General features: G+C 30.2%; 1 protein-coding gene across 3 annotated transcripts in view; it reads right to left on the bottom strand.

The window, feature by feature from the left end:
- The window catches only part of LOC149537890 (magnesium transporter MRS2-3-like), a 106,550-nt gene extending 101,146 nt beyond the window's left edge, over positions 1-5,404 (bottom strand). For all 3 annotated transcript variants that reach the window (XM_089799302.1, XM_089799303.1, XM_089799304.1), the window contains exon 1: positions 4,981-5,404. In XM_089799302.1, coding sequence (XP_089655428.1) covers positions 4,981-5,379 — 399 coding nt within the window. In that variant the 5' untranslated portion in view covers positions 5,380-5,404. The remainder of the gene's footprint in view (positions 1-4,980) is intronic.
- Between the last annotated feature and the right edge of the window lie 8,924 nt (positions 5,405-14,328).

The raw sequence follows: 14,328 nt of genomic DNA, 5'->3' as shown, positions 1-14,328 counted from the left end.
AAAGAGATGTTGTAGACACCATGTGCTCTAATAAGTTGCTAACTCTAGTGTTGTCAACAAGACAACTCATATGATTATGCATATTCCTAAGTGTCTACATGACAACTAATATAAAAATGCATCATCCTAAGTAAACTTAAGTAAAGTGTAATGATATTTAATTATTTACACTAACACTCCCCCTTAAGTGCAACTTAGGGAATACACTTAAGCTCACAAAGATAAATGCAAGATGCAATGTGGGTCCCCACTACTAGGCCATGTTAGGTACCCATGTACAAATGCAATGCTCTACATACAATGCGATGCAATGCAATCTCTCTGAAAACGGATAAAGAGGGAAAACCTCATGGGAAAAACCTCCTCCAAAAAGAGAGATAAGTACAATAAAGAAGAGAAGAGTCAGGTGACCCCCCTTGGTGAAAAATCCCACACCCCCAAGAGATCTCGCAAAAGCACTTCAAGATACATGTTTTATCTTGGTTTCGGCCCCATTTGTTGGCAAAGTAAAAAGCAAAACACTATTGCTCTTTCGTCTACTAAGGCTGAGTATCGAGGAGCTGTCATTGCAGCTACAAAAGCTATTTGGTCATAGCATATTCTGAAGGAGTTTGGTTTTGACATACCTAGACCCACACTCATACATTGTGATAATCAGAGTGCCATTGAAGTCTTAAAACATCCAGTGCAACATCGACGCACAAAACACATTAAGGTTCATATGCACTACATCAGAGAGCTAATTCATGAGCAGGTCATTGCATTGCAGTATTGTCCTACAAAACAGCAGATTGCAGATATCTTCACCAAGCCCTTCACTGAGGTCAAGTATATCCATTTGCGAGATCTCTTGGGGGTGCTCTAATACCATGTCAGAATTTGCCTTAGGGCAAAATGACACCAAGATCAAGAAACTCGGGCAATAGCACAAGAGAGACAAATGATGATCAAATGAGAATCTCAATAATGATCAAGATGATAATGGATATACGATGAATAGACACTAGAAGTGCCTGTATATAAAGGCAACTAGAATGACTAGGAGTCAGCAAAGAGATAAGGATTACAACTCAACATATGTCTACCAAAGGTGGATTATCCTCCATTGAGCACAGGAGTTTGTGCAATGATGAGAGGACAAGTTTACATAGGTGTATCTCATAAAGAGATGTTGTAGACACCATGTGCTCTAATAAGTTGCTAACTCCTGTGTTGTCAACAAGATAACTCATATGACTATGCATATTCCTAAGTGTCTACATGACAACTAATATAAAAATGCATTATCCTAAGTAAACTTAAGTAAAGTGTAATAATAATTAATTATTTACACTAACAAATTCTGCCTAGACACTAAAAAAAGATGATGGAAGAGAAATATCAAAAGTTGAAAAGTGAGAACAAGGCTTTGTGTGAATACCTATAGGACCTAACCAATCTAGTTAGGCAAGAAGATCAGTTGTTCGTTTCCCCTACTACTCTTTCAAAAGAATTAATAAATGGCACTCAAAGAATGAGGAAAGACACCCAAGATACTAAAAAGTGAGTGGAGAATGTTCACAATGTTGCATGTAAGTTTGTTGAAGATTTCGCTCAAATTTATAAAACTTTAACTATCCTTTTCCAAACTATAGTGCATAGATCAAGCGTGTGAGGGCACATGTATCAACCAGAACAAGATTGTTCCACACTTGAAGACATTGATAGAGATACTTAGGCAAGCATTGATGGATGATGGAGTGATAAGAGTAAATGAGGCATATGATTTTTCGCAACAGTAGAGTGCAGTAGTCGTAAGGAAAGAATTGTTAAATCAAGAGTTAGCTAAACCGAGGAAGATGATTAGAACATCTAGGAAGGAATTCTTAACACGGTTGAGCCAATGTTTGCAAAGAGGTTAACTAATGATGAAATGACAGTATTAGAGAAGAAATTGGAAGAATTCTTTTGCATGAACTCTTTCACAAGAGAGGACTTGGAGAATATTTCCATATTCTCAAACATAATGCACAAGATTCAAGAATCAGTGCCAAAATGAGAGAACTTCAGCATATGTGAAAAAGACATAGCCATTATGGATTCAAATACAAGATTGTGCCAACTGTCATTGTGAACAAGCTAGAAATAGTAATGTCCAAATTCTCAACATTTAAAGAAAGGAATCAAGAATAGACTATTCTGGATGATGGGCCATTAAGGGCCCGTTTGGCTACAAGAATTGCCGAATGCGGCATTCATCTATGCTGGAATAAGCTCTCTTCTGATATTCATGCATTCTTAAAATAAGTTCTGAAATATCATTTGGACCTATTTGGTTGACCTAGAAGAGGAGTCGAAAGATGCATATTCTATGTTTGGTTGCAACAATTGAAATAGGAATTGGAATAAGTTTTGTTTTAAATTTTAATAACTAAACACCGATCAAAAAAAAATTTAATAATTAAATTAGTATTTTTAGTCTGCTAATATTTTAAATAAACAAGATTTTTTATTTATGAAAACTAACTTTTTTATTAAACTTTTAAAAGCCAAATTATTTTAATTAGCCTTTATTTTAATTTTTAAATTGACTTTATAAGTGAAATATATACAACAACATTTGAAATTCATTGAAATTCAAAGGACATATTCTCTTGTATATTATAAATTTAATTCTAAATTAAATCAAATTATGTTAACGAGTATAAGATCAAAAATAAAACCATTTTATATTTTAAATATATTAAAGAAAATAAAAAATACAAATAAGTCGAGATCATTAATATGATATTTACATGATCTTTCAACATAGTTTTAATTATAAGACATAAGATTTATTTGTAAAGATAATTTTATGAAAGTTTCAAAAAGATATCAAATTTGATATTAGTCTTTTTTGTCATTTAAAAAAAACACATATTAAATGTTAAATAATGTTGACCTAGTTTATATCTAATGATGAACGAAGAAAATAATCCAAAAATGTATTTAAGTGGCAAAATACAATCAAACGGCAAAGTCATGGACCCAACAACCCATCAAATTGGGTTTATTAAAAATTGGAATAAGAATAAGCTATTCTTATTCCACCTTTTTAAAGGAATTCTACTATGCTCATTTTGGGGTCAAATTAGGATAGGCGAATTCTAATTCCAATTTTTTATTTTGCAAACAAACGTCAAATTGGCGAATGTGGGTATTTAGATTTTCCTATTCCGGCCCAATTCCTGCAACCAAACGGAGCCTAAATGCTTAGTGGGAGTCTTGTCTAATTAGTGGTCAGCATGACCGGCTAGTGGAAGACCCATATTCTGATGACATGGAATATCTCAATGGTCGATAACCAGTTAGGGCTGATGCGGCGAAATCTTGGCCATTGGTTTTGTTTTTCTTATGGCTGCCTATAGTAATTTGAAGGCCATAAAAACAGATCGTCACTCTGCATTTGTAACAAGAGTGAACTTTGGCAAATTGTTGCTATAAACCACAAGAATGAAAGAGTGACTCATTGATGTTTCGTAATTATTTGCATTGTTTTGGGAGTTGCATGGCTTCTTATTCCTCAATAGATTAGAATTGCTTTCAGGTTGTTAGATGAACAAGATTGATAATATTGTTATGGTGAAATTGTTTGCTCGTATCTTTTGCATTTTGATAATTTATGTGTTAAGTGTAAGGTTGGTTTGAGCCTTCTATGTGGGTGCTTAACTTCGATCATTGAATGTGCATTGTTCTTTTGATGGCGTTCATTGATGGAATAAAAATTATTAGCACAAACTTCAAAGAGTGGACCTCCTTTGTGTAGTAGATTTGGCAAAGCAAAGTGTGGTAGATTTCACCTAAGCAACTGTTGTCTTTCAAGTTCTTAAGATTAGAATAGAATCTCTCAACCCTCATCCATTTCACTTTCAGCATTTTTCATTGGAAATTTTTTTAATACTTTCATTGCCAAATCTTTTGAATGATTTTTTAAGTTAAAATTGTCTAAGTATTCTTAGAAAATCACAAAAGTACCCCTTGGTTTACCAACATACATCAAGCGAAACGAACTGATATCCATCATAAAGTCACATGTCCACGGTAGGAACCTGGGAGTCACTTCTATGAACTTCAAAATCTTACCTTACAAGGGGTCTTTGTTCAAGAGAGGATAGAGGGTCCATTGACACTTTATTCTGTCTTGGTGTGGTCATAAAACACCCATCAACAAACCTTGACCTCCCACAATTCAAGATATGCTCAGTCCTATTTATTTTACACTGAAAATATTTTTTTTTAAATAAATCTAATAATTCCACTCTGAGACTGAATCTAAGCCATTTTTTTAATAGTTGTATTACCACTAAACACGTCATCTGCTATGGAATCAGTACTATCGGAAATATGAAAGGTGTTGAAGAACTGTATCCCATAGTTCCAATCTATAATTCAATATCAGCCAATGATTCATTATATTTTCTAACATTTTTGTTTGTTAATTCTGGAGCCAGCTAATATTAGGAACAGAGTCATAACTCCTGACGGTCCTTTTCATTTGTTTGTCAAGATTCACCGAAACATTCTTTTATTGGATTTTATATTTGTATAATACCAAACCATTATCTATGTAACATCCAAAGGGTTCTTATTTTAAATGACATTTTGAAGTGAAGGTTAATTGCGCCACAAAGTCCCAGGTTCGACCTCCGCAATTTAAAAATTTAAAATGAAATCATTTATTTTCGTCCGTTCTGCCTTAAAATTAAATAGCAAGAGACAATTTACGAAATGAAATGTAAATTAAAATTGTTTTTATGCAATCCAATTGTTTCTATTTAAAGAATATTTTGAAACAAGGTGATTGTGCCACAAGGTCTCAGGTTCGACCCCCAGAATTAAACTAAAAACGAAAAACAGAGATACTTCCACTCGATCTTTCTATAGAAGACAATTTATCAAACGAACTGAAAATTACAATTCTCAGAACACAAAAACAAGAAAAAACGAAAAAAAGGAAAAGACCTGGGGATGGAAGGGGCTGCAAGCGTTAAGAAGGCGCCTCTGAAGATTGGTAACAAACGGAGCAACGGCAGGATCTGTCGAATTTAAGAGCAGAACTTCTTGCGCAGTAATAATGGCCTTTATGTGCTCTAAATTGATGACAATAGCACTCTCTCGGCCAAGAATGGTGGAGGGGTAAGAAAGCAGAGGGTCCAGAATGCGGAGGTCCCGTGCAGGCAGGGCAGTTCGTTTCATGATGGCGTGTTTCCCTGCTTCCACCACCTGTGTTCCGCCATGCCCATCCACAAGCAGCCATGCTCGCACGCCAAATCCCTGCTTTCTCGCCACTCCGCCGCCTCTCTCACTTACCAGCGGTGCCCCTGTCGATGGCGAGAATGATGATGAATCTGCGCTGCGCATTTTTCCCCCTCTCCCTCACTAAAACAAATTGCGCTTCGCACTGATGATTTTATCAATAACTTACCGTTCCGCCATCATCATCATTTGGCCGGGGGGCTCCACCTACGCACGTACTGTTCTGGATTATCTTGTGTCTCTGCCATTTCACATCACTTCATCCACAGGATCCGCAAGAAGCCCGCCATTTCCAAATTCTTCAAACAAAATTAAAAGCTTTTTTTGATCGTAACATTGCTTAGTGTGGGTGTTAGGTTTATTTGATGCGTGTCAGTCAGAATTTGGTGGAAAGTTACGACATAACGTTATGGAAAAAAATTATAAAATATAAGTTATTATATTTGCCCGCTGTTCTTAAGTAGTGATTAATATTTTATATTTCAACCAATTAATTTATCATTTTTTTTATTGCTTCATATATAAATAATATTAATCATATTTGATAGTTTTCAATTTGCCCGCTGTTCTTAAATAGTGATTAGTATTTTATATTTCAACCAATTAATTTATCATTTTTTTTATTGCTTCATATATAAATAATATTAATCATATTTGATAGTTTTCAATTCAAACAAAAGTTTAATATAGAAATTATGTTGAATTATAAATATTTTTTAAATTAAATTTAAAAATATTAATCTTCAAATATATATATATATATATATATATATATATATATATATATATATATTTTCAAATATTAATAATTTTTTAATTTTTTTTAAATGTGAAGTCTCCATCTTAAAATATTAATATTAGAATATCAATGAAATATTAATTAAATGATGTTAAATATATTTATTATAATTGTATGTTCAGTATTCTAATATTTTACTGCATTTGATTTCTAATTACATTTATCAATCATATCCAAGTTTTAAAACAAGTGCCACGTAGTGGCATGTACTTGCTATTAGAATTATTGTAATAGAAACAATATTCGATATTATAATAATGAATATGTATAGGAAATTGAAGTTTAAAAAGATAGATATATAATACAATTATTAATTTTTAATTATGTACTATATAATATTTTAGTATTGTAATATGTATTATAAAATAATATAATAGAAATTAACTTTGTATGTTGAACATTATTTTTACCATGCATTATGTATAGTAAAATATTAAAGAAAATGTAATATATAACTTGCTAATTATTATTTTTCATCAACAATTAATTTTTTTTAAAAATTAATGGTAATATTTTAAATTTTAAATAGTAATTTAAATTTTAAATTAGGGGTGCTTGTATTTCAATTTTACTATTATATTTTTTAAATATGAATACAAAATTAAAAATTAAAAAAAACTATGAAATAAACATTAAAAAAATTTACATTGTGTTTTAAAGAAAATTTATATACATTAGAACAATAACTTACTTCACGATCTTGATGTTTATAGGGGAATAATAGAAGATATATTTTCATCTATTAGTTTCTTAATAATAGTTTGTGACTGTAATAATTGTGTATATATCTATATTGATTTGAGAAATTTATGCCGTTAAAAAAGCAATATGGTGGGAGCTCCGAGAAAAGGGGTCTTATAAGACAAAATGAATTCAACCAATTAGAATGGAGATAAATATTTTTTCATAATATATTATATTGATTAAAAATATGAAAACTTTATAAAAATTGAAACGAGGTAAAAATGTTTTTATATAATTGGTTGATACATTCAAAACTAATTCACTAATCAGACATAGTGTATGCAATAGTACTAGCCTACAGCAAGTACAACAAGGGGCGCAAGCGCCAAAGTTCCTGCCTTCATGATTTTATGGTTGATTGAAGTAGGTTTTGGTTAAAATATAATGTATTTAGTTTAATAAAATAACAAATAAATAGTAATGACAAATAGAATATTATATTGGTAAGCTAAATTAAATTACAGAGTATAGTCAGTATGTTATTAAATTATATAACTACAATGATATATATTAATTAAAATAGTAAAAGAATATATAAATAAATATTATAGTATCATGGTAAATTAAAATTAGATGACATCGTAAAGAACATTTATGAGACCAAAGATATTTATGAACTAATTATATATAAGATATAGATAAAATTATATAATTTTTTTTAAAAAGAGTTAAATTGATTAATTTTAATGATGAAATTGTTTGATATATCTTGTTTAAGCGATAAATTCATCTAATTGAAGAAGGTGGACAATATTCTTAAGCTTAAATCTAATGCATAAAAATAAATAAACATAAATTAATTTAAAAATAACATTTATGCTTTAAAAAAACCAAACACACTTATCATAAATAAAGTTGATAATATACAAAGCTAAACAATTTGAACTTTATGAAAATTGATACAAAATTAGTATTATGTATTTTAAAGTATACATTAAAAATATTAATATAATAAAAATTATATATAAAAATAAAAAATAAACAATAAATCTATTAAAAGCATTGGTTTAGATATGTCAAAATAAAAGAAACTAAATTCTAATTCAAACTTATATATAAATTAAAATTAAAATAAATATGAAATTAAGCTATATAAAAAATAATTTTTGGAAATTGACAATTTAAAAGAGTTAAAATGTCTATATTTGATTAAAATACCTATACTTGATTAAAATATCTATATTTAATAGCATTTTACAAATTACAAAAATAAACATCAATTAAAAGTGATTGTCTTTTTTTTTTAAAGTTTGTCCACTGGTCACAAATGTGAAAAAGGTAAAATTGAAATTAATGCATTCATGAGGTGTTAGGAAAATGATTGTTTTTTAATAAAATTTATCCACTTGTCACAAGAAAAGAAAAGATAAAGTTGCAATTAATGCTTGCATTAATAGAGGTGTTGGAAAAAATAGTTGTATTTTTGTTGAAGAAAATTAAATTTTTTCATTGCCTTTTTCCTCATGAGCCAATAAGGTTTTCAAAAAATTGTATTTTTCAATTTCAAAAAATCATACAAATTACAAAACTTTTTGCAAACATTACTATATGAATGAAATATAAAATTGATTGATGCAGCTATTAATACAATCGACTAAGCGAAAGCATAAGTTACCTGCCATAGGCAAGAACTAATAACTCGTGAAGTCTATATATAGCTATATACAGAGAATTCATTAGACTCCCACCTATTAATTTTTTTAATCTATCATTCTAAACTTTAAAATTAGTTTATTTTTTGATTCAATGCAACAATTTGTGCTAATTTTATTGGAGTTTAATAGATTTTTGTTTACACTAAAAACAAGGAAAAAATGAATAGAACAAAGTCAATATGAATTTATTGTTCCCTCTCAAATTGCCTTTCAAATGCGTTTACGGGACGGTGTACATTCACTCCAAGATCTACGGTGTGAGTTTTTCTAGAAAAATGACCCTCGAAGATTTTTAGAAATTGAAAAGTTCGCATCCACAATTTTATAAAGAAAAAAATTTTATTTCAGCAATCAATAGATATTTTATAAATGTTTTGAAACAATATCATTCATATATTTATATTAGTATTGATTTAAATTTATCTTTATAATTATTAATAATTATTATATAGTACTCATGATACATGAGTCAATAAATTTGATTGTACAGTTAAATTCTTATAGAAATATCACAATTTGACTTGCTGTGGAAAATATTTCGAGCTTTAGGGGAATGATTCGTAAGGCACAACACTTGGTGAAGGTTTTAAAAATGGGGTTGCAAGAAGAGTGGGTTTAACCATGGAGGAAACTCGGATGGGTGAAGGTTTTAAAAACAGGATTGCAAGAAGAGTGGGTTTAACCATGGAGGAAACTCGGATGGTGACCTCCCAGTGCTTCACCTCTGTGAGCATCACCTAGATCCAATGAGTGATAAGTGTTCCATTTATTCTCATGAGAGATGGATTCATGTGTGAATCACTACTCATGATACATGGGTCAATGAGTTTGAGTTCAAAACTACACAGCTAAATCCTAATAGAAATATTACAATTTGACTTGTTGTAGAAAATATATCCTATTTATCAATTATTATATATATTAAATTTAGTAGTTATCTATGAAGTGTTTAAACTGATGTCAAATATATTATTGGTATATTGTTAAAAAAGCTTAAACTAATATAAGTATTCATATAATTTAATATACTAAATAAATATAATTTTAGTTACAAAATAAAATATATATTTCTATTTGTTTTTTTAATTTTTCATACAAATAATATGAGATTTTATAATAAAAAATAAACTACATTTAATTTTAGAGTAAATTTAAACTCAAATTTTAGATATTAAAAGTAAAATCTAGATATGATGTAATCTTCACTTTTTAATCTATAAATTTAATCTTTCTATTAAGTTTTCTATATAAATCATTATAAATAAATCTTAAAATTATCAATTAGTATTAAACTTTTACAAATGAACTAAATGCACAAATTACAAATTGTGGCTTGCAATCTACCTGAATGCATTTCTCTAATTAGAATGTGAATAATCCTCCTAATAATACATTCTCAATTTCTCATACAAATATTATATAGCTCCCCATTGCATTGGCTTACAATTAACACTAATTGCAAAATACATTTGAAAAAAATAAAGTATTTTTTCCTTCTAAGCTATCCTATGTGAACCTATGTTCGCCCCCAATAGCCGCTCACGAAAAAAATTGGTACTTTTTTGCACAAATGAACCAGTCAATAATCAAGAAAGATAATAAAATGAATGTTCGTCTATAGTACATGTATTATCTTTTTGTGGGGCTTTTATAAACAGTAATTAGAAAGGATCAATCATGATAAACATAGTAATACACAGTGGCCTAATGGGAAAACATAAAAGCTCTATTTTTAGAAATAAATTTTTTATGTCATATCGATTTTTATTTCAAAGTTTTCATGCTATAATACATAAGCAATATTTTCAAATATTTTCATATTTGTAAAAAATAAAATTGAAGTACGCCAAATTTTCTTTCCTATTATTAATATCTATTAATTAGTTAAAAGTTTTTTATTTTGATTGTGGGTGGTTATTATCTATTAATTAGTTAAAAGATTTTTTTAATTTTTTTCTATTTTGATTGTGGGTGGTTATTAAGTAAGAAAATTAATTCTATTTTTATTATTTTTTAATATCATTAATAATATTATTCTTGATTTAATAGTCTATTAATATCTATATATAAATATATTATTGTTTTCTATCAAATACTTTACATTAAATTCTAACTTATGTAATAGTACATTTAATTAATGTAAATGTAACTTGAATTTTATAAAGTTTAGATTTATATTTTTATGTTTAATATGTTTTAAAAATTATTTATCTACATTATCATTTTTTTTAAAATAGTGAACATATCCCTCTATGTTATTTTTCTCTCATTCTTTATTTCTATTTTCATGTGTGTGTAATGTCCTTCCTTTTTAGTTATTGGCATTGATGTGTTGTGTCTCTTTTTTGTCTAATAATAATCAAATAACAAGTGCACCTCAATAAGGTGCAATGATTACACAGATAGGAAGATATATCCAAGTAATATATAAACTCAAAATCTCTAAGTTCTTGCATAATGAAATAGCCTCTCATTTTGGTATGTGAAGACAAAGACATCAAAATGTTAAAAACCTTGACTTGTTCCAGTGGCAAAATTTATTAAAAAATATGTAAATGAGCTATTTAGCAATACCACACTTATTCTAGGTCTTCCAATGGATCAATAAATGATTTTTTAGGTCATTGTATGTGCCTTCTTTAGTGGCTACCAAATCATAAATTATTTAACCAGTACAATTTATTGAATTATTTTATTATTTAACCACTACAATTTATTGAATTATTTTTTATCCAATTGACCACATGATTCTAGTAGGTTGGAATTATTATTTTATGAAGAGCAAAAATGTTGGTTTAATGAGGAGCAAAAAACAATCATTAGACCCAACTCATAAGAAATGGATGTCATTTGTTTTACATAAATAATATATATTAGATATAGTGAACCATCTTTTCTTTTGAAATGTTCAAGTTAATTGAGAGATTAATAACTAATGCAAATAAAGTACTTAAAGGTGTGCAAATAATATAGACTAAATAGAAACTCATATAAATCATCAATTCATTAAGATATCATTTTTGAGTTAAATCAAAATAAAACAAGCCTATCAAATTAATTAACATGATTGCATTATTTTATTTGCACAAAATTTTTTTGGTGGATATTGTGATGCTATGAGGCATCAAGCTGAATTGAATTTAGTAGTGAGTTCATGTAGTCAATAATGGGTTAAGATCATGTAAATTAAGTATTTTGTTAATATTATGTACGTCTTTACAATATAAGAAAGTGTCAAAAGATATTTTAAAAATTAATTGAAGCACAATATTAAAAAAGCTCTACTCTGCATGCGAAAATGCCAAATGTGAATATGAAACCTGCGGGAATTTCAGGCCCGAAATGGAGGCAGTGGAATCGAAGGAAGCATCCCAGAGATTTGTGCGTAATTGAGATCGATAGGAGAGGATGCTCTATAGCAAACTGTAGCGAATTTCATTACAAAAATTTTGGAAAAGTGGATGCTAGATTTGGTGTTCCCACGGCCAATAGTTTTGTGGCTCTAGAAGGACCTGTAGGAGAAAATCTAAACCAATTTCGGTAGGTGGGTATCAAGGAACGAAGGACAATTCAAAAGCCCCCTTTGATTTCATAGGTGGATCTGAAACCCTTGCCCATCTTCCTTTCTTTACCGTTGAATAGTTAGATAACCAAATTCGAGTTGTTAATCTTACTAGATATGTGCAGCCCAAGCTTTTCAAGCCATTGTCCCATCCGAAGAGTAATTCTTAGTTAGCCACAATCCCATTTGATGAGCCATATTATAAGCCTAATTCCCCTTCTTCCTACATTCCCCCCCATCGCAGGCAAACCAATACCACCCAGCCATCTAACCCTAAAACAACTTCAGGGTCACCCCTAATGAAATCCCATGATAAGCCTGTTAGTATTTCCATTGAAGTCGTAGATGATACCTAGTATGATTGCCTTAAGAAAGGGGTTTTTGCTATCTATAATGGTCCTTTAAAAGATATCCCTCTTATAACGGATTGGCTGAAGGATAACTGTAAGGGACAGGTAAGTATCTTCCACCATTCGGATAACATATTGTTTTTAAAATGTGAGGAAGAAGTTGTTAAAAAGGAACTCATTTCTATTTCTGAATGCTTTTTTAAAGGTCATTGTGTCAAATTCGTAGAATGGTTTCATAATTTTCATTTAGAAATGATTGATTGCATGATCCCCTCATGGTTTACCATGGTTTCTCTCCTCCCGGAGCTGTGTGATGTAGACATTATTTATTCATTAGGTTTTGCAATTGGTGAAGTTATAGCTATTGATGCATCTTTTTTCTACTGTAATAGTATTAAAGACCTCATTAATGTCAATATTAAACACCCATCAGAAATCCAAAAGAAAGTTGAAACCGGTAAAGCTTCATATGATATTAAATTTCAAATTTATAAAGGGAAAATCATTGACATCTTGAGATTTGATAAACTACACAAAATTAGACCCAAGATCCTTCCCCTTACCTCGAATTTCAGAAGAAAATTCCCAAGGTTGAGTTATGTGTTAAACAGTAGGAACCAAGAGCAAGGTAAGAAGATTTCCCATTCAGAGAATCAGAATGGACAAAATACTCAGAATGGGTCGAGGATCTCTAAAAATAGTATCATTACAGACAAGGCAGAAGGTTCTTTACCAGCACCAAAATTAGACTCCATGGAGGAAACAAAAGGGGGGAAGGTTGGTAGCTCCTCAAAGAAATAAAAAAAACATAAGAAAAAAGGAACAATTGTAATCAGAAATGATACTAACATTAGTGGACATGACTTAACTAAATCACAGCAACAAAATATCAAGGAGAATATTGTTGAGATAAGAGAAGAGTTTGCTTTTATACATAACAAAGATACTACTAATGATAAAGAGCAAGAAAAGTACTTAGATATAGCTTTAACAGATTTGGAAAATGAGAATATTAGTACCAATAAGGAGGAACGAGGTGGCCTAGATCATCTTACCTTAGAATCAGATATCATTGTGAGACTTATTGAGTAGGGCTTACAGAAAGAAATAACAAGCAGTGATAAGGAAGACCTAGTAACAACTATATCTAAGACAGGAAACAAAGAAGAAGTTGGTTATACCAAAGAAATATCATGTAAGATAGGAGAGGTTTACATAAGCGTAGAGGCTTCTGGAACAAGACCTGTCAAAGCTACAAATAAGCATGAGAATCTAGATATATTAGAAGTGGAAAACGTTCTTCTATTTTTCAGCATCAGAGATGGGAAGGGAGAACACTTCCTATATAGCAAAAAAATAGGTCTAGGGGCTGTTACACCCACAGAGAATGGTTGAAGCAGAGCTTTTGACTCCCAACATTAAAGGATTCAAAGGAATATCCAAATTTTGGCAGACCTCGGTTGATCATTCTCCATCTCCCTTCACTCCAGAGAGGGACCAGTCAAGTATGTGCGATAAAGAGAGGACTATTGAAGAATCAATTGTTACAAATGTGCAACATTTTTAAAATCAAGATTCGAAACCCCTTTTTGAGGAGGAGGAACAAGGTGTAGATGATAAGGAATTAGAACAGCTCTTGGAGGAACTAATTCAAGTTGTTAACTATGATAATAGTGAGAACAATTCAGAAGCAGAGGACAAGTCTTGGAGACAGTTTGGAAAATAGAGGAAGATGTCAAGAGAAGACCTAGAATTGAACAGTATAGACTTGGATCAGAATTACAGCAAGAATCAGAGGGAAGAGGCTCTGGAAGAATTAGTGGAAAAAGTCTTTAGGGAACTAGAAAAGGAAGAGTTTGATGACAAAAGGAATTCCATATCGATCTCACCACAGTGTCAGATTAATGTTCAACATGAACTTGGAATACAAACAAATCAGGAAGG

This window comes from Cupressus sempervirens, chromosome 9 (genome assembly GCF_028749045.1).
Source record: "Cupressus sempervirens isolate cs-2001-9-10 chromosome 9, ASM2874904v1, whole genome shotgun sequence".
Taxonomy (NCBI): domain Eukaryota; kingdom Viridiplantae; phylum Streptophyta; class Pinopsida; order Cupressales; family Cupressaceae; genus Cupressus; species Cupressus sempervirens.
Note: the sequence above shows the minus strand (reverse complement) of the source record. Positions and strands in the feature narration are given on the sequence as shown.